General features: G+C 42.1%; 1 protein-coding gene across 3 annotated transcripts in view; it reads left to right on the top strand.

Moving 5' to 3' along the window:
* Window positions 1-15487, top strand: part of Ednrb (endothelin receptor type B) — a 31222-nt gene extending 15735 nt beyond the window's left edge. For 2 of the 3 annotated variants that reach the window (XM_087586462.1, XM_087586463.1), the window contains 6 exons: window positions 6059-6171; window positions 6304-6508; window positions 7770-7919; window positions 8822-8955; window positions 9755-9863; window positions 12727-15487. In XM_087586462.1, coding sequence (XP_087442588.1) covers window positions 6059-6171; window positions 6304-6508; window positions 7770-7919; window positions 8822-8955; window positions 9755-9863; window positions 12727-12861 — 846 coding nt within the window. In that variant the 3' untranslated portion in view covers window positions 12862-15487. 3 annotated transcript variants of the gene reach the window in all.
* The last annotated feature ends 6601 nt before the right edge of the window (window positions 15488-22088 follow it).

Below are 22088 nucleotides of genomic sequence, written 5' to 3'. Positions count from 1 at the left end.
TCAATTCCTCTATATTTTGCAATCATGGTAATGGGTGTCTTCAAATGAACTAACCTTTAAACGTTTAAAATAAAGGGGACTGTCAACCCTGAATATATCAAATACTGAGTCCTCCACAGGTCAAACAAAAGGAAGGGAGCAGTTACTTTTCTCACCAAGGTATTCTTGGAAGACAGGGGCATGTAATATTGATTTTGCCTTATATAAAATTTAACCAAACTCTTATTGAGAAAAGGATGTCTAATCAGCCTTTTGATTGTAGAACAGGATCAGGGTATGTCTCTCCTCAGGGTCTTTAGCAGAACTAAAGCTTCTCCATGGAGGAGTTTTTAAAAAGGAAAAAGAAAAGAAAACCCAAGGGCTAAAACTAGAGAGTTGGGTCAGCAGTTCAGAGCACACACTGCTCTTCCGGAGGGAGGACTGGCGTTCTATTCTAGTCTCCCATCAATCAGATCGCAATCACTTACAACTCCATTTCAAAAGTTTCTAATGCCTTTATCAGGCGTGCACAGGCACAGCGTGTACATATCGGGCACACAGAAGCTTACACATAAAATAACTAAATCTTTTAAAAAGTGTGGGCTGGTCATTACAGATTCCTGGGTAGTTATCGTTACCTGATATGTTACTTTGGACATCTTATATCCTTCAGAAAAGTTAGGAACCATGAAAAATTAGCTACAGGTAAAAATCAAGAAGCTAGTATAGCCATGAGTCAAGAGGGACTCTGGGTGACATCCAACAATGAGTAAAGTATCCTGCTTAGGCCAGACTTGGGAGACCCTGATCAGAGATTGCCAATGCAAATGACTTCCAGGGTGGAAAAAATAATGTAAAGAAGAATCGTACTGATTAGTTCTGAGAAGAGAAAGCAAACAAACAAACAGAAAAGGATCTAGTTGGGGACAAGCATCTGTGTTGGGAATGAAGCAGCTGAAATCAGATAGTCTTAGCTCATTGTCTGTTGAAGAAATGCTTTGAAGAGAAGTTGTGAGTGTCTGCAGTCACATTGCTTGTCCACGTAGGTTTCTCAGTCAGATGGTGATGGGGGTGAACCCAACGCAGATGTGGGTGTCATACAGTCAAGGTTTAATCTCTACATATTTAAAGCCCAGGTGAGCAGTGAGCAGAACATCCTAGCTTCTGCCCTGTTTCAAGACTCCAAGGCCATTGTTCCTTTTAGGACCGGAGGGCCTCGTCTCAAACCTTAAACTGATAAGGAGACTTCTGTGGGAACTCTGGTTGGAGGCAGGAGTAACATTTAGGACCTCATTTCACAGATTGTATTTCCGTTATTTTATTTGCTCACTTTATGTCCCCCTCACGGCCCCACTCCTTTAAGACTTTTCAACAGGGCCAAAAGGAATGCTCAGTAGTTAAGAGCGTTCACTGTTCTTAATAGAGGGTGTGAGTTCAGTTCCCAGTGCCTGCAGTAGCTCACAGCCACCTTTCTCTCCATCCAGTTCAAGGAAATCTGATGCCCTCCAATGTGGAGACAAGCATACACATACATGTGCACATATAAACACATGAGAACACACGTATATACATTAATAATAATTCATAATTCATAATTTAAACAGACAATGGTTGAGCTTTCCCTTCCTAGAGTCAGGTCTTTCTCTGGTGCGGTAACTAGAATAGTCTCTGAATTTTCCACTGTTCTCCAAATCCTCTGCCTTGTCTCTGCTGTCGTAAGCCTTAAGAGAAACTTCTATTTGTAAGATCCATCTTCTTAGAGTGCCATTCACTTTCTGTCACTTTCTTTTTATCGAGAGAGCACTGGGGCTGATGAAAGTCACGTTTATTTTTTGTTTTTCTGGAACCACAAGGTTAGAATCTCGGTACCACTGGTATGCCCTATGCGTGCACCTCAAAAATTCTGAGGGTTCCTCCCAATAATTTTATTTGCGATGTTTACATGTGAAGATGTTTTAACTTTTCTCCTATTGATGGGCATCACAATGTACAAGTATTTACACCTCACTTGGATTCTGCCCCAGGGAGCTCTGGCTGCCTGGGGTCTAGCAGGAGTGTTGTTGGATCTACTATATGGGGTCTATGTTCTCCCTTGCCCTCTCAAGAACCACTGGGTCTTGAGAACCACTATAATGTTCATGGAAGCCTGAATACCAGCCCAAAAGGAGTGAGAGTTAGGGCAGAGCAATTGCCACGTCTGTTTGAGAAACCCATGGAGACAGAGCCTCTGGTAAGTTTAACGTAAGCTATTTCTTCATCTTGGAGCTGCCGCCTGCTGAACCACAACTGTGCATTTGCACTGAGCAGGCTCACTCGATAAAGTAACACAGGGCCATCTACATAATCCGCTCCTTCCCATTTGCCTTCTATCTTGCAAAACAATCCTAATTCTGATTGCGTGGTGACAACCAAAAGCCCTCCTTCTGAAGTATACTGAGTACAAACAATATTACCAAGGACGACCATTCTTCCTTTCGTAGGCTCCTAAATGAAACCAGTCAGTCCAACCCATAGCTGAGAGTTGCAATTCAGGTCTAAACTGGAGTTGACCGAGACCTGGAGATAGACTGAAACAACTCGCTCCAGCAGAGGAACAAAAGAGGAAACCTAGTAGTTCCTCATAGTTCCTCAAAGCAAGAGTCCCTCTGTCGAATTGCTGTGAAGGCTCATGTGTATAAAAACCAGATACAAACAGGAAGGAAGAATTCTGTGGTCCTAGTGCCCAGGTAGCTCACACAACTGGCTCAGATTGAAAACACTGAAGCTCGGAAGTTTCACTGCTCAAATGGCTTTTGGGCCAATTTCCCCCAGAGAAGAAAATCTTGAGAAATCTCCAGGACGAACAGCATTTCCGATGCTTCTGGTGTCTGACTTGGTGTGCATGTTCCAACCATCCCTCCGTGGGTCACAGAATTCCTGACTAGCTCGCTGTATTTTCATACAAAAGTCAAATAATAGCCAGGTTCCTAATAGGCAGTAAAGCTGAAAACATAAAGAAATAGAAATTCGGAGAAAGTTCACAGGGAAAGTAACAACTAGGAAGGGTAACTATTGGGCATCAAACGCCCCTCCGGCCACGGTTGTGGACAATCTAAGGGCACATCACAGGGATAAAACCGGTAGGTAGCCTCACACATTTTGACAGAGCCAAGGTTTCTGGAATTCTTATCCCCAGTGGATAGCTGGTATCCCACTTGGCAATATACAGTTCTAAACGCCAAACTTGTAAATTACCTATAAAGTGCTTGGTTTATTTTTTTGGCAAAAATATAAATCATTCATTTTAGCACGAGGGCCTGATTATCGTGGCAGCACGTGGCCCAGCCTATTGCCATTTTGTACAAAGGTACAAAGTCATTTTTTTTTCCTTTCGTTGACCACATTCTGAGCAACAAGTTACCTTTTAAAAATAACATTACCATCACACCATTTTCCTGTCCTTTTCCTAGCCTACTCTACGGCTGGTGTCTTCATTGCTTTAACCAACTACAGACTTGTGTTGTCTCTTCAGAGACATTCTTACTGGGAAGCCTATTGAGAAAACACCTCACATCCCATAATAGGGCTATTTCTGTTGGATACCATCTCAGTTGGGAATTTTCATATGTGGGGTTCCCTGACAAATAGCATCTGAGGCTTATTTGACAAAGATTATCCCAGACCTTGCCGCCACTCCTGGACATCACCTTCCTGAAGTCAGTGACTGGCTTGCAATGGCCCTTTCCTGCCTGTTAAGGTCCACAGCCTTGTCAGTTTCCAACCCCTATATGAAGTACATATGCAGGAAGTCTCCCCATGTATCTCTGTAACTTTTCATATCTAATTTAAAGATTAAATTGGACTCACGTTCATTCTTCCAATCTCAGTCGTGATGAGACAGACTGTCGCCTGTGAGGCCATGCTGGTCACAGAACAATTCACAGAGCTTGTCGCACACACTCCCTGGAGTAACGAGGCAGAAATCTCCAATTGTGTTTCAGGATAGCTCTCGCTTTTGTAAGGTTATTTTTTTTTTAAAAAAAAGAGTTTTTCAAGACCCCACAGATTATAAATATTTTTCTTTATTTACAAACTCTCATGAATATTAGATCCAGATGTCTACCTAAAGTGATTCATTTACCAGTGTGGCGAGCCCAGTGTCTAAGAAGGGAAACAGCTCCGTTTAACAGCAGTTGTTGATGCCAGATAAAGAGAAATATATGTATAAATATGGAAAGAGAATGGACTGTGTCTTTTCATTCAGTACCTATGCGTTTCGGCAGCATGAACGTCTGCCAAGCGTCTGCTATATGTCAGACACCATTGGAAGCAACTGAGGAACTCATACTCTGTCTTACACTTCAGAGAGTCGGAGAGCAGAAGCTAAACAGGCAATAAAGTATCTTTTATAGGCAGTAAGAGCTGCTAAGAACTATAATAAAGGGAGGAGGGTGAAGGAGATAGGAAGGCCTGGCCCGTGGTTGGAGGGGCAACGTGTTCTAAGTAGGTCCTCTGGGGGAGAGGAGATCTGAGCAAGTCCTGAGGGAGGTGAGAGGGCACATGTCCATCTGTAATGAGAAGACTGGGTAAAAAGTAGCATAGACCAGATGCCCTGTGGCAGGCATACACTGACCCAGTGCATCTAAGGAGTGGTGCGGCTGAGTTAGTAAAGTAAACTACTAATGAGAACAAAACCTTACCCAAGATGCAATCCACAGACCACAGGAAGCTCAAGAAGAAGGACTGCCAAAGTGCAGATGCTCCACTCCTTCTTAAAAAGGGGAACAATAATATTTATAGGAGGGGATATGAAGGAAAAGTTTGGATCAGAGACTGAAGGAATGGCCATTCAGAGACTGCCCTACCTGGGGATCTATCCCATACACATAGAGTCACAAAACTCAGACACTATTGCTGATGCCAAATGTGCATGCTGACAGGAGCCTGATATGGCTGTCTCCTGAGAGGCTCTGTCAGAGCCTGACAAAGACAGAGACAAATGCTAGCAGCAAACCATTGAACTGAGAATGGGGTCCCCATTGGAGGAGTTAGAGAAAGGATTGAAGGAGCTGAAGGGGTTTGCAACCCCACAAGAACAACAATGCCAACCAACCAGAGCTACCAGGGACTAAACCACTACCAAAGACTATACATGGCTCCAGCTGCATATGTAACAGAGGATGGCCTTGATGGGCACCAGTGGGGGGGAGAAGCCTTTGGTCCTGCCAAGGCTGGATGCTCCAGTGTAGGGGAATGTCAGGGCAGGGAGTCAGGAAGGGGGGTGGTTGGGGAGGGGAACACCCTTATAGAAGAAAGGGGGTAGGGATAGGATAGGTGTTTATGGACAGGAAACTGGGAAAGAGGATAACATTTGAAATGTAAATAAAAAATATCCAAGGGGAAAAAAAGAATAATTGGAAAAAAAAAAAAAAAAGGAAACCTTGAGCACCCGTAATGCTATCTGCAGAATAGGGGAAGTCCAGTCATCTCCTCTCAAGACTATTTAACCTTTTGTTTAATAAAACTTATATTCTAACATGGTCATTACCTGAGCTCTGAAGCTTTGTGAAATATCCAGTTTCCATTTTCTAAACCAGTGGCCCTCAACCTTCCTAAAGCTTTCACTCTTTAATACATCCACCACACATGTTGTGGTGACCACCACACATCCCTCCAACCATAAACTTATTTTTTTTCTTTCGATGTCACAACTCTAATTTTGCTACTGTTAAGAACCGTAATTTAAATATCTGTATTTCCAAACTGTTTTGGGTGATCCTTGTGAATGAGTCATTCAACTCCTCCCCCACAAGTGGGCCACAGCCCACAAGTTGAGACCCTCTGTTCTAAAGGGTCATTAAGCAACTGGGTCATTGGCCCTTCTGACAAGACCCTGATTGTGCCACCAGTCTACACAAAATGAATCTCATAAACCGGCTGCATTTGCATTACTTCCAATGTGTTCTATATTGGGCACAGGGGCTTTTCAAAGGGCAGTTCTTCCTTCCCTCTGACTGCTAATCACCAGCCCTCAATGATCAGTTCTGAGGCGGCCTTGTGAAAAATCTTTGTAACAGCCCTTCACCTCTCCTCTATGCAGCTGCTGGCAGGGGACTGGCCATTTGGAGCTGAGATGTGCAAGCTGGTGCCCTTCATACAGAAGGCTTCTGTGGGGATCACAGTGTTGAGTCTATGTGCTCTAAGTATTGACAGGTAAGAGTCCATTCTTAGGCCAAGGAGATCCTAACCCACCATATAACTGCTCTGTCACTTAGGAGATGAACTATGCAATTCAATATAACCAAGCCCTACCTGCCTGAGAGATAATTCTGTTTACGTCTCCAGATATCGAGCTGTTGCTTCTTGGAGTCGAATTAAAGGAATTGGGGTTCCAAAATGGACAGCAGTAGAAATTGTTTTAATTTGGGTGGTCTCTGTGGTTCTGGCTGTCCCTGAAGCCATAGGTTTTGATGTGATTACGTCGGACTACAAAGGAAAGCCCCTAAGGGTCTGCATGCTTAATCCCTTTCAGAAAACAGCCTTCATGCAGGTAAGTTCACTTCGCCTGTTCTTCCTGCACTTTCCTTATAAATATTTAACTATCTCCCCCAGTTCCCCACCTTGGTAAGCTATTGATTTATTACTACCTCTGGCATAAATTAAGAGTTTGCATCCCAAGACTGTGAGGTTAACCATCACTAATGACCCGACCTACAAGAGTCAGGATAATTATTCCTCCAAGAACACCCTGGGGATCCAGATAAATCAAGTTCCTACAAGAATGGCTGTGACTTTATGGCTTTTGTGTCTAAGGTCCCACAGGATTGATTATTATTGTGTAGTCTACACAAGACAACCCAACATTGTCAGAGAAGCAGATGGTTTAACATATGTTTAGATAGAAGTTGCCTAATTGTAGTAGATTTGGAACAGCAGCCTGACCCTTCGTCTCTGACGGTAAAAGAAAAGCTGTCTTGCAAAATAATATCAAATTTTGGCCACCTACTAAAGAACTTCTGATCAGAAAATAGGAAAGCATGGGGATATTAGTCTCCAAATGATAGATCCTAAGTATAAGATTTATTTTAGGCAGGATTGGTTAATACAAAGGGGGTTGATTGGTCTGAATATAACCAAGGATTATTTTCTATTTTACATGTAAAAGACTATAAAAACTTTATGAGCTACACATTCGACAATCAGTGAAGGAGCAAAGTGGGTCACCAATGCAGAGTTGAGAAGAGGTTGTTGTTTACCAGAAGGGGAATATAGCACATTGGGGACATAAAATTCTTTCCAACGTAGATATATCTGAATCGATAAGGTTTTCTGAAAGGTAACAGTAGAAAAGAACACAGGAAAAGTGTAACTCTTGATTGACCTTTCATGTAGACACTACTGACTTAAATGGCCAGTACAGACCTCTTCATACCTGGTTTTCACACTAAACACACTTAATAGAAAGGGAAAACATCACCTAACACTGAAATAGGTTTATATACTTAACACCTAACATTTGAAATACCTGGTTATTCAGTGTTATCTACACATAAGAATTTTGCTCAGCTGCCTACAGGTTACTATACTGTCCCAAAGAATTGAAATATGTTCTGTAATATTTCTTTAATTTAATGCAGGACTTTAATTATGTGTTCAGTAGACAGGGCCCATGAAATTCTATACAGTACATAGACGGAAGGCGTTACCAAAATCATTGTCCTTTGATGAATATTTTATTTTTAGTTGACATTTGATACATAAGGTGCTTTAAGCAGGAGATATTAATCATAAACATTTCTTTCTTCCCATAGTTTTACAAGACAGCCAAAGACTGGTGGCTGTTCAGTTTCTACTTCTGCTTGCCGCTAGCCATCACTGCGATCTTTTACACCCTAATGACCTGTGAGATGCTCAGAAAGAAAAGTGGTATGCAGATTGCCTTGAATGACCACTTAAAGCAGGTAAGAGGATGGGAGAATCCAGTAGAGGGAAGCCCTAACTATGGTCAGATGGAAGTCATGATGATGGTGATGATGGTGGTGATGATGATGATGATGATGATGATGATGATGATGTCACCAAAAATGATGATAAACTAATATTAGACACTAGAACATATTTTCACTTTCATCCTTCATTCTATTTCTGTAACAAAAAAACATTTTATATTACTTGTTTAGAGACTATATCATCTACAATGATCTAAAGAGAATCATTGCCTTCTGCTGTTGTTTTAAGCTAGAATCTCAATTAGCCCAGGCTAGACTTGAATTCAGCATGTAGCCAGAGATAACCTTGGATTCCAGATCCATTTGCTTCTGACTCCCAAATGATGGTAGTACAGACCTGTGCTATTTTTCCAGTTTCACTCACATATGCGTGCATGCTCTCTCTCTCTCTCTCTCTCTCTCTCTCTCTCTCTCTCTCTCTCTCTCTCTCTCTCTCACACACACACACACACACACACAAAATGGTTGTATAATATATTTTTAGATTTATTTTATGTATGTGAATGTTTTGCTTGTGTGCGTGTGTGTGTGCCTGGTGCCCATGGGGTTCAGAGTAGGGGCATCAGATTCTATGAAACTGGCGTGATAGATGATTATTGACCACTATGGAGGTACTGGCAATCGAACCTATTTCTTTTGCAAAACAAGTGCTCTAAGCTGCTGAGCTGTCTGTCCATCCCACTCCCCCAAACCCTTAGTTTTAAAACATGATCCCTAGCGATTTTAGGTCTAAGTCGCACTAATTATCTAACTGAAAGCTCATTGGCCCAAGTCTTTATTTGTGTGAATACGATTAAGTATCTCTGTGATAAGAGTGTGTGTTAGCTTTATAAGGATCCGTTGTTCTGTTTCAGAGACGAGAAGTGGCCAAGACAGTATTCTGCCTGGTCCTCGTGTTTGCCCTCTGTTGGCTTCCCCTTCACCTCAGCAGGATTCTGAAGCTCACCCTTTATGACCAGAGCAATCCTCAGAGGTGTGAACTTCTGAGGTAAGAAAAGACAGTAGAACACATGTGACATGGAAAGAAATGTGGCAGCTATCTGGGGAAAGGTAGAGGGAGGTAGGAGGGGGTGCTGAGGGGGAGAGGTAAAGAAAGACCAAAACGCAATGACATGTATGTCATAACATGTATGTGATAACATGTATGTATGAAACTCAGTAATCTGTGCTAACTTAGGTTGAAAATAAGAGACTAGAAATAATTATGAAATTGTCTTCCTGATGTTTCTCCATTATCAATCCGTCTAATAGGCAGAAAGAATACTATTTTCTTATCCACAGAGGCCAATTAAGACTCCCCATTTTCCCTTTACTCCTGCTCTAGATGGGTAAATTAGAGGGATTGGGAAACCTTGGGAATGTGGGCACAGTTGTCAGAATGATGAGTGACAAGATGAAAAGTGTCAGATCCGAGATGTCACTGTTCACATCAGTCCCCTCTCTTCTGAACACCCCGTCACTTCCAAACGAGAACCTTACTTTTCAAAGAAAAAGCTGGATGTGGGAGATGAAGGCAGTGGAGATGCCAAAGACAGAGAGAGAGAAAGAGAGAGACAGACAAAGAGAGAGAGAGAGAGAGAGAGAGAGAGAGAGAGAGAGAGAGAGAGAGAGAATGGCAGGCAGAGCAGCAGACAGGTGCTTTACAGGCAAATCGGTGGTTAAGCAAATCGGTGGTCAAATCATTGCGTGCACGTAATTTGGGTTTTCTTCATAAACACACAAAGGTGTGCATTAAATCCACACTTGGAGGAATGTAATCTTTACAGACACATTTGGGTTTCTTGCAGTTTTTTGCTGGTTTTGGACTACATTGGTATCAACATGGCTTCTTTGAATTCCTGCATTAATCCAATCGCTCTGTATTTGGTGAGCAAGAGATTCAAAAACTGCTTTAAGGTAAGGGATTCTTCTAAGATAAAAAGTATCCTGTGATCTGGCATCCAATATGGGCTTTAAAAAAACACTAATATCCCTATCTAGAGAGAGCTGGAAAATTGCTAATTTTTCCTGCTTTGTAATATATGTGATGTTTTTAAATATTGCATTTCCACGACAGGACATATTTGTATATTTGTCAGGAGTCAGCCATGCCCTGATACCTTAGCCACTCACCGATACAATTAGACTTGATCAGGTTAATAAAAAATAACATATATTGATGAACATTATCATGCGGTCAAATAAGAACGAAACACAGTTAGATGCAGTGTTCCTCCAACTTGGTAGACTTTTTTTATTGTTCATCTGCGCTTTGTGTTCTAAGTCAGTTTATCTCTTTTTCTCATGGACTTTGGGAATAAAGTCAAGGACTAGGAGATGGCTCAGTGGGTGAGAGGGCTCACTCTGCAGGCCGGTCCAGGTCAGGTCCCCAGAACTGATGAGAAGAGTGACCCATGCTGTGCTGGGTAAGGAAGGCAGAGGTCGGCAGGGCTCTGAGATTTCAAGGCCAGTCCGAGTTACATAGTAAGGGCCTACCTCAAAACACCAAAGAAGGGAGAGGGAGGATATCAAGCGTGACTGCCCTCATGCCTAAAATTCTAGTGATAGGATTGCTAGGGACTGGCAGACACTAGCTTAGCTCCAGGTATAGAGACCCTGCTTCAAGGAAATAAGGTGGAGGGGGATAGATCAGGGCACTCAATGGCTTCCTCTGTCACATCACATACATCACACACACACACACACACACACACACACACACACACACAAATAGCAAGTATAAATAAGTTAAAATAGTTTCTACTGCATCTTTTCTACCTTCTATGTATAGTGGCAATATGTTGCTGCATGTGGAATAAAGCATACTTTAACCCAGATGTTTGCAACGTGGCAGCCCTCCATCTATTCGGGCATTCTTTCAATAATGCAACACCAAGAAAAACATGCCTCCCCTCGCAAGAGAATGAACACTGTCCCTGGTATTTCATTACTTGAAAACCAAAATTCATTTCATCGTAAACACTGAAAATGTCCTTACCCATTCATAACTCAGACATTAGTGGTGGAAGAGAACTTTTATCCAAGCCAACTCCTTTCTTTACAGAACAAAACCCCTGCTATTTCTCTGGGCATAGAGTTTATCATAACATAAACAGAAAACCTATTTCCTTAGACCCATAGTCTATCATAAAACAAACAGGCCGAACAAAGTCTTAAAAGTTTAAAAACTCCAGTGAGAAGTAGAAAAATAAAACCATGCTTTATAAATTTATAAATTTATCATATAACAATATCGGAAATGCATGTGTAGCTTAAAAATAGCTAGGCTAGTAAACTCATTGGCCTGGGAAGAAATGTAGGTCAGTGTTAAGACAAAGCAGATTATGGGGCACTTATACTAGTCACATCTGAGGACAAGCATGTGGGCAACTGTCATATTTGTGTTCTCAAGGAAAAATGTTTGACTTTCATGGTTGTCACACATTAAGTACCACTTTCCAAGTAAATAACTCTAAGTGTCAAAAGGTGGCTTTCGGGCTAAAGAGATGACTCAGCAGGAAAAGGCACTTGCTGTACAAGCTTGTGGGTATGAGTTCAAATCCAAGCACACACATCAAAAGCCCGGCTTGCCTGCCTATGCCTATAACCCTAGCTTTACAGACAGAGAGATCCTAAAGACAGCCTGATCAGTCAGCTAGGCAGACAGCGAACTCCAGTGAGAGATCTTGTCTCAAGATAGTAAAGGAGAATGCAATAGAAGGAAACCACAGACAATCTTCTCTGGCCTCCTGCACAGTGTGTGTGCATCCATACACACACACACACACACACACACACACACACACATGCACACACACTCACACACACGCTCACACACACACACAAACATACTCACACACTAGCACACACACACTCACACACAAACATACTCACACACTAGCACACACACACTCACACACAAACACACTCACACACATGCTCACACACACACTCACACACAAACATACTCACACACTCGCACATACTCACACACACATACACACAAACACACTCACACACATGCTCACACACACACTCACACACAAACACACTCACACTCACACACACACTCACACACATACTCACACACAAACACACTCACACACAGGCTCACACACACACTCTCACACACACTCACACACACAAACACACACACCACACACACAAACACACACACACACAGTCACACGCATACACTAAAAAGACCTAGTGATTGTTTCTTAAGTAATGCTTTTTTATCCCTTTGTACTTCATTATTGCCAAAAATCAGCACATGCCCCCAATGTGATTGCCTTTTCAATTTCTAAAATTTTGTTTATTACTATTGTGTGAATGCAACGTGTGTATGAGAATAAGTGTGTGCATCACATGATGCATAAGTGCTACGATATGTTCGTATATCTGTGTGCATGCGTGTATGCAGGTATGAGTGTGTGTGCATGCACGTGTGCGCATGTGTGTGTGAGAGTGTGTATATGCGTGCATGTGTGAGCATGCCCATGTGCATGTGTGTGCACACAGACAACATGCAGGTGCCTGTTCTCTTTCCACCGTGAGTTCTAGTGCTCAAACTCATGTCAATCAGGCTTGCCAAGTGCTTTTACCCACAGAGCCATCTTGCTGGACTTAATTGCATCCCCTTTTTAAGGGGGAAGAGGGGGACATGGAAAGAGAGGGAACCATAATCCCACACTGGCAAGGACAGTCAGGGCCCCAAGCCCCAGAAGAGTGGTGGCCGTGTGCCTGAGTAAATGTGTAACGGCCGTTCTGTTTTATACAGTCGTGTTTGTGCTGCTGGTGCCAAACGTTTGAGGAAAAACAGTCCTTAGAGGAGAAGCAATCCTGCTTGAAGTTCAAAGCTAACGATCACGGATACGACAACTTCCGCTCCAGCAATAAATACAGCTCATCTTGAAGGAAGGAACACTCACTGAATCTCATTGTCCTCATCGTGGACAGATAGCATTAAAACAAAATGAAACCTTTGCCAAACCCAAACGGAAAACCGTGCTTGCGGAAAGGTGTGCACGCATGGGAGAGGGATTGTTTTTTAACCGTTCTAACTTTCCACACCTGATATTTCACGGGCTGTTTACAACCTAAGAAAGCCATGGGAATGAATGAAGCCTCGGGAAAGCACTTAGATTCTTAGTCAGCACTTCAGCACGGCTCTTAAAAGCCCTCACTGCACTCACAGCCCACTTACATTTAAAAACAAGAACTCAAACTCTATTCAGGGGTTTATTATCCAGTCCTATGAATCTGGATACAGGAATGCATGACATTGCAAAACAATTCTTAAAGCAAAGTTTCAATTGCTCGATTTGAGACAAAAAACAAAACAAAAAAAAAAAAACTAACAAAGTTTTATGCATAGTATCACCCCCACTAATCCGATCGTAACTATATGCAAATTGAGAAAGCAATATGGTTGCTGCATTTCTTCGGTCATTACAGACATTGAAATGATCAGAAGGGGCGATGAAAAAGAGAGGCACAGCCTGGATGTTTGAAATCATCATACTCCTTAACACTCAAATAGGCACAAATGTCACAGAGAAAACTTGGGAAAGCTGAGCTGCTATGCCTGAGACTTCTGAAGTTCCCACACACATGCTGTACAGAAAGACACAAAACAGAACACTACCTATGATTTCTTCAAAGTTCTTTCAAGGATCCTTTCATGACTGAACTTTAAATTCCACTCGATTAACTCCATCATCTGTAAATACTTAGCTATTAGCTATAAGCACTACATGTAGATGACTTAACGAAGGGCAGGTCCCAGCGTTCAAAGCTTTCTGACAAAAGATGCCAGTAACCCGGGTACAGACAGAATGGGAATTGCCTGGTGCAGTGTCCACGTGGCAAAGAAGCAGGGAGCGTCCTTTCAGTCACGCCGCAGCAAAAACGGTCCACGGCACAACACGATAGCTAAAATACCATCGCTTAATGTCATAGGAGGTAGTCACTGTAGCCAGCTCTCTTGATGGCGTATCGCCAATTTCTTGTGTTATTTCTGAAAATCGCCAACAGAAAGGCATTCTGGACGCGGTGCTTTTTCTAAAACTTAGAAGCCAAACTGCTTTGGGGTCTACAAGACCCTCCTCATTGAGCATTCTTGTCTAGGTTTTGTTTGTTTTATTTTTTTTTTAATCTCCTTCCACAGTGTGCCTTAGGTTCACTCCGGACGAGCAGTGTGTGAAAGAACGCCCAAGAGAAAACTGAAGGGAGAGGAAATGAGGTGGGGCGGGAGGAAACCGGTGGGGAAAGATTCCCATTATTAGCCCTGTGTTCGTCACTGCCACGTCATATCAGTGTGAAAGGTCCTGGTTCGGCTCCAGCAAAACACAGCGCAGCATTCTCAGAATGACTCGGGAACAAATCAAAACCCAGGAGCTTTAATGTTGTCTTAAAATATAACAGATTTTTCCTTCCTTCCTTCCTTCTTTCTTTCTTTCTTTCTTTCTTTCTTTCTTCTCTTTTTCTTTCCTTCTCTCTGTGTCTGTCTGTCCCTCTCTCTCTCTCTCTCTCTCTCTCTCTCTCTCTCTATATATATATATATATATATATATATATATATATATATATCTTTTATTTCTTTCTTTTCTTTTCTCTCCTCTTTTCTTCTTGTAACCCAGGCCACATGTTGAAAATGAGCTAAGAATGCAGTTTTCTGCCAAAATCCACTGTGACAAGACAATAAACCCACACAGGACAATGAGGTAAAAAACAAAGCACAGTAATGAATCGGCGTGCCACGTGACTCTCTTCAGGAGTCAACCACAGTTCTTGTGGACAGGTTGTGATTTAATCACAAAGGACACCCAAAAGCTTCCATTTTAAGTTAGCTATTGAGTCCTCAGTAGTTTCACATCGTGAATGTATTTTTAATTCTTCTTAAGTTTCAGATTGGTTCTATTGCTGTGTACTAAATTCTTGAGTCCTAACATCCTTGTTTAACCCAAATGTTCCTTCTCTCATCATGTTAGACTCATGGGTAATAATCATCCTGCCAAATCATGAAATGGCATAAGAACACTATCCATGCAATATATGCAATAAAACTATATTCAGTGGCTTTTTTTTATTCAAAATTTTAGCATACAGAGCAGGCGTGGTAAGAAACATGCACACTTTCTTTGCATAATTGAAGCCAAGATAAGAGAAGGTACCATCGTATTTAAAGCATAGTTTCTAACATTTACACTGCCTAACATAGCAATGCAAAAAAATAGTGTTCCCAGGGATGTTAGAGGTCAAAAGACTTATGAGTGAATTCAGTCTGTTTTCTCCCTAAATTTTCTACCGCTATTGTTGGTCTGTGTTCAAACATTGCTCAGTATTGATCATGTGCAACGGCCAAAGGAACACTGTTTTCATCAAAACGTGGGTGTGTCGTGTCTAACATGCAATTGTAATAAAGCCATGTGAAAGAATTGTGTTTTGTTTGGCTCTGGTCACTTAAAGTGGCAGCCTGTGTAGTTGCTAACCTCTTGTTGTGTAAGCAAAACCAATAAACACTCAAATGGTTTAAAAGAGCAGCTTGCCTTTCTCTATTCATTCACAAATCCTATGTCGATCATTAAAGGGAATAGAGATGCTGTACACGGATATTATTCATGTTAAATATATAATTATCAAGAAATAGAAGTGACGTTAAGTGCCACTATGGTCATCACACCACACACACACACACACACACACACACACACACACACACACATATAGCCATCCCTTACAGTTGATCATTTTCTGATCACACATATGTAGCTATCCCTCATAGTTGATCATTTTCTGATCATACATACCTCGCCATTCTTCATTCACAGTTGATCATTTTCTAGTCACCACCCGGTATCTTTACCTTTCCGTATCTGCATAGGCCCTTTAATTCTGTTATGCTACATTAAAGAAGACACTCGAGGACTACTCATTGCATTTCACAAGCAGCCTTCTAGTGTTGACTATATGCATGGTAGAATGAAATTGCCTTAGGCTGAGTACCCCTGACCAAAAAATCTGAAGACTGAAATACTCCAAAACCCCAAACATTTGAAAGTGGAAAACGCCATGTTGGATCTGCTGCTATGTAACACAGTGCAAATAAAACTAAAAGTATTAAATAAAGTGACATTCAGGCTTACGTGCACATGCTGTACATAAAACGTAAGTACATCCTCTGTTAGTACCTGGGTCCCATGCCCACCCTCTCTTTGTGCATATGCAAATATTCCAAAGTCCGAAAAAGTGCTCAGAGACAAGGGTAAGGACAGGGGAGACAGCAATAGTGGGACTCACAAACTCGAGATGAGTAGACATGTAAAATCTGGAGAGGCTTCGAGGATTTAAAAAAAGGAATAACCCAAGTCATGGAAGTCAAGGGAGAGGGAAGGTTGAGGGGTGAGCTGAGACGATGCCAGGAAGAAGATGGACACTTGACCTATAGCCGGAGGCTAATGCACCAGAGCAATTTGGGTGCCTAATGTATGAGTGATGGTGTATCAGAGTGCTCCAGCTATATTTCCCTTATCTAGTCACACATATATTTATATTATAGATTAAGTTCTGTTAGCAATGGAGGGGGGTTACTTCAGTGACTAAACCATTGTTTTAGCGAAAAGTCCACTAACAAGGGTACAAAGGTAAATTTCAGAGAAGTATAAACAGACCAAAGGGAGGACACCAGCCAGCTACAAAGTTAGCAGTCTTGTAGGCTAAAAACCAGTAAGTTGAGGAGCAAGTTACTAATGCGTGGGCTTTCCTTACCAAATGTCCACCAGTGAGGCAGGGTGGCAGATTTTACAGTCAACGGTAGACTAATGAATCTGAGGCAGCCAAACGTTTGAAGAAAACAGTGAAGAGAAGCTAAACACAAAGCAGGTTGTTGCATGTCAAGAGGACCAGATCCTAACCGCCCAATGTGCCATGTGTTACCCAGCCTTCTACAGTCAGGTGGCTGACTTTTGTAACAACTTTGCCAGATTACATGTAGAATCATGGGCATGATCCCAGCAAGAACTGAAGGCAGGATTTGTGTCTCTTCTGGGACTGAAGGTATAAGAAACCTTTACTCCATAGTTAGGGAGATTTCTAGCCCTCACTCATCCTTTCTAGCAGTGACCAGCAGCCCTGTACTCCCTGGTCAAGAGGAAGAAGTCTCCATTTGAAGGAAATTGCTAACCTGCAGGTGGAGGATCCTTCCTATATAAACACAAATAGTAAGGAAGGCTCTCACTGAAAAGGGTATGCGCCTTCTCCATTCAGTGCGCATGCACAGCATTTTTTAAGTGTTAGTGTCACATTTTAAAGTATGTGTGAGTGCCAGAAGCCCAAAGGCATTCTAGGACACTTTGTAGTAAATGACAGAGATGATAACTAACAGGAAAATAATATGTACGATGTCTGAAGAAGCAAAGGAAAAAAGTCAACGTAATTAGGCTTAATTTTCCTGGAGAAGTAATACAACTGAAGCAAAATCAAGGTGCTTGATATTCAAAAGAACACTTAGAAATTCAGATACTGCTCTTGAAAATTGAACAAATTAGAAAAGATAAAAGATAAAAGTCAAGGCCTCCAAAGGCTAAAATTGACAGCAAGTTGCACGTGGGGGGCCTCTACCAAACTGCGCTCAGTAAACTGGGAACAAGGAAGGAAACCACGGAAGGAAGCCCAGGAAAGGTGAGCTCAACACAGGAAGCCCAGTGACTAATGTCAGCGTGGTGCACTGGAAATACTTCCACTTGTCCAAGAAACAGTCAAGAAAAGCAGAAGGATGGAGAAAGGAGAACACTGAGCGAGAAACAGAAAGATTGTCTGGTATATTTGAAGATGTTTATAGGCATTTATGGTTCTATAATGCCATCTGGAGATAAATGAATGATAGTTCCAAGAAAACACTGATGGTAGATGCTTGTTGAGGGCTGAAGAGACGGCTGATCTGTTAATAGCTGTGGTTGTTCTTACAGAGGACCTGAGTTCAATCCCCAGCACCCACAATGTGACTCAGGAGCATCTTGCACCTCCACTTACAAGGGATCTGACATCTACTTTTAGCCCCTATGGACAACAAGCACGCGTGAGGTGTGCAGATATACCTGCAGGCAAAACATCCATACTTATAAAAAAACAAGTAAATAGTAATAAAAATAGACCTTTAAGAAATGGTTTTTTAAAAGACAACCACTATTCTTCCTATAACTTCTTCCTTATGAAGGAAAAATATATACATTTTAGTTTCATGACGGGGATAGGAACAAATTTGCCTTGTAAAAATAATACTGTTTTAATCAAAGCAGTGAATGCAGTTTCCTCTTTCTCTTCTACCAGCCCCTCCCTCCCACCTCTCCTCTCAATCCTCCCCACATTCCCTTCTTCTCCATTTCTATTCAGAAAGGGGCTGGGCTCCGTGAATATCAGTCAACCATGGTGATATCAAGTTGCAGCAAGACTAGGCACCTTCCCTCATATTAAGGCTGAACTAGACAAGCCAGTAGAGGGAAAAGATCCCTAAAGCAGGCAAAAGAGTCAGACACTTCTGCTCTTTAGAAGTCCCACAAGAAGACCAGGCTACACAACTGGAACATATATTCAGAGGGCCTAAGTCATTCCTATGCAGGCTCCATGATTGTCAGTTCATTCTGTGAGCTCCTATGACGCCATGTTGGTTGTTCCTGGGGGTTTTGTTGTGGTGTCCTTGACCCCTCTGGTTCTTCCTCCCCTCTTCCACAGGATTCCCCAACTCTGCCTCATGTTTGGCTGTGGGGCTCTGCATCTGTTTCAATCAGTTACCGGGTGAAGCCTCTTTGATGACCATTGGACTAAGACCAAAAAGCACATAAAGAAATATTCATTATCCTTAGCAGTCGAGGAAATGCAAATCAAAGCGACTCTTAGATTCCATTTTACAACTGTCAAAATGTTTAACATCAAAACCGCAGTGACACCTCCTGTTGGAACAAGGAGACCACTCCTCCATTGGTTCTGGGAGTGTAAACTTGTACAGCCAGCTTGGAAATCAATATGGCGATTTCTCAGAAAATTGGAAAAGAAAATTGACACTCTTGGACATATGCCCAAAGGACACTTAACACCGTACTATAGGGATACTTGCTCAACTATGTTCACATAGTTTTATTCATAATAGCCAGAGACCGGAAACAACCTAGATGTCCTTCAACCGAAGAATAGAGAAAATTTGGTACATTCATGCAATGGAATATTACTCAATTGTTAAAAATGGTCACATCGTGAAATTTGCAGACAAATGGATGGAAGTAGAAAAGATCATCCTGAGTGTGGTCACCTAGACTTAGAAAGGCAAACACAGTATGTACTCACTTATAAGTGGATGACAGCCATAAAGTAAAGGAAAAACCAGGCTACAATTCACAGATCAAGAGCGGCTAAGTGAAAAAGAAGAGCTCAAGGGAGACACATGAATCTCCCTGGGAAAGGGGAAATAGAATAGATGTCCTGGGTGGGTTGGGGGTTGGGCATTATAGGTTAGCCAGTGAGTACAGGAACAGGAGGGATTAGCTAGAGGGAATGGAGGGAGAGTACTGGGAAAGACAACTGGGATGGGGCAGCCTCCCTGGGATGAGCTAGAAACCTCGTGCAATGGAAACTCCTAGGAATCTACAAGGGTCACCCTAGCTAAGACTCCTAGCAATGGGGGAGGGGGGAATATAGAGCCCGAACTGTTCTTAATGTACTGCTGTAAAAATCATGCATCCACTTTGAGAAGCACTTGGGAATTAATATAGGAAAGAAATACTTATCCAAGGACCAGAAATTTCCACTTGTAGAGAATTTCTCATGGGATCGTGACACAAACACCAGAACATTCACAGGCCAAATTATTTATTTCAGTCCCCAAGTGGAAACAACTCAAACTCCAGTAGCAATATTTTAAATTACTAGACCATATGATATGGCAATAAAACGGAAAATGGAATAAGTGCCCTCTACAAGTTGATCAAGATTAAAATTTTGATCCAGCAAGTTTTCATGAGTGCTGCCCTGTGTGTGTAAACTGTTGGATGGGTTGTCTTGTACATGTAGGAGGTTTGGCAGCCTGCTCATCCACTACCTATTAAACGTCATTAGGATCCTTTCCTACCATGAGAACAACACATTTCCAAACATCAACAACTATCTTTTGGGAGACGTGGTGGGAGACCAACTCTGTTGCAAACTACCGGGCGACAGTATGATTCTGATAATATAGAGCTCAAACTCTGACACAGTGAAGCTGGAGTTACAGGGACGCACACATCAACCATAAACATTAAAGGAAATTATAATGTAAATACGGCCAGTTGCCATTCTTGGTAAATAGGGGACAACTAGAGTTTGAGGAAATACTAAAGGAGGTGCTGGCCTTGGAGCTGTACTTAAAGAGGTCACATAAATGTACATGGTTATTTTGCATCTAGCATATTTCTATAATAAATGTCGAATTGCTTTCCTTAAACAAAAAGACATGTGCACTTTTGTGTATAATCCTCAATTTAAAAAGCAAAATAAAATAAAAACAGAACGTACATAGTTACAACCGATCAAAAATCAGGAAATGGCATTGGGTGCTGTTAGAGTACTTTTAGAAATGGGAAGAGGCAAGGAAGGAAAATCTAGGGAGGAGGAGGAAAGTGTTATTAATGGGGAAAGCGAAACCAGAATATTGTCTTCTCCCTGTTGAGAGACTGCCAAGAACTAAGCTGTATAGAAATGGTGTGGTAAGAGGATGTGGAGTCGGCCCCTCTTCCATCCTGTGTTTAAACATGAGGAGGCTGACCTCCTGCTTAAGGATGACTTGCTTGCAGGGTCTGTACATGATGGTTAGGGTTAGGATTAGGGCTATGGCTATGGCTAAGGTTAGGGTTAGGGCTAGGGTTAGGGTTAGGGTTAGGGCTAGGGCTAAGGTTAGGGTTAGGGCTAGGGTTAGGGCTAGGGCTAAGGTTAGGGTTAGGGTTAGGGTTAGGGTTAGGGTTAGGGTTAGGGTTAGGGTTAGGGTTAGGGTTAGGGTTAGGGCTAGGGTTAGGGTTAGAGTTAGGGCTAGGGTTAGGGCTAGGGTTAGGGTTTGGGCTAGGGCTAAGGTTAGGGTTAGGGTTAGGGTTTGGGCTAGGGCTAAGGTTAGGGTTAGGGTTAGGGCTAGGGCTAGGGTTAGGGTTAGAGTTAGGGCTAGGGTTAGGGCTAGGGTTAGGGTTAGGGTTAGGGCTAGGGCTAAGGTTAGGGTTAGGGTTAGGGTTACGGTTAGGGCTAGGGCTAGGGCTAGTGTTAGGGCTAGGGCTAGGGTTAGGCCTAGGGGGTTAAGGTTAGGGTTAAAGTGAGTGTCAGAGGGTTAAGGTTAAGGTTAGGGTGAGTGTTATGGGGTTAAAGTTAGAGTTAGAATAGAAGGGTTAGGGTGTGGGTCAGGGGGTTAAGGTTAGAGTTGAAGGGTTAGGATAGGTGTTATGTGGTTAGGGTTAGTTAGAGCATTAGGGTTAGAGGATTACGAGTTAGGGTTAGGGTTAGGATTAAGGTTGCCGTTTATTTTGTGACAATTCAAGATGAATAGTAAAAGCAACTTTTCTTACCACCTCCCCTCCCCTACTCTATCCCAATGCATGCGTACGTACACATAGACCTCCACACACACTCACATGGAAACAGAATCCTTCTCTAGTTTCATAAGGCATTGTTTTGGTTCACCCCTGGATCAGTAAAGCATTGTCTAGCAGGGGGCAGTATGTTTTCCAAAAATAAATCCACATCATTGACAGCATGAGTTCTATTGATCTTAGCCATTCTGACACATGAAAAGTAAGTTCTCAATGGAATTTTGATTGCATTTCCCTGATGTCTAAGGATGTTAATGGTTCTTAGTGCTTGTCAACCATTTGAGTTTCATCTACTGAAAAACTTTCTGTTTTGATTTCTGCCCCATTTTTAATTGGGTTATTTGATTTCATAATATCTAGTTTTTCTATATATATTTTGCATATTAGCTCTCTATCAGATATGTAGTGAATAAAAGTCTTTTCCCACTTTGTAGCCTGCTGCATTGTCTGAGTGATGGTGTCCTTTACTGTACAGAAGCTTTCCATTATCAAGAGGTCCCATTTACTGTAGATCTTAGTGCCTGTGTTAACAGTGTCTGTT

Source organism: Rattus norvegicus, chromosome 15, assembly GCF_021556685.1.
Source record: "Rattus norvegicus strain SHRSP/BbbUtx chromosome 15, alternate assembly SHRSP_T2T, whole genome shotgun sequence".
Taxonomy (NCBI): domain Eukaryota; kingdom Metazoa; phylum Chordata; class Mammalia; order Rodentia; family Muridae; genus Rattus; species Rattus norvegicus.
Note: the sequence above shows the minus strand (reverse complement) of the source record. Positions and strands in the feature narration are given on the sequence as shown.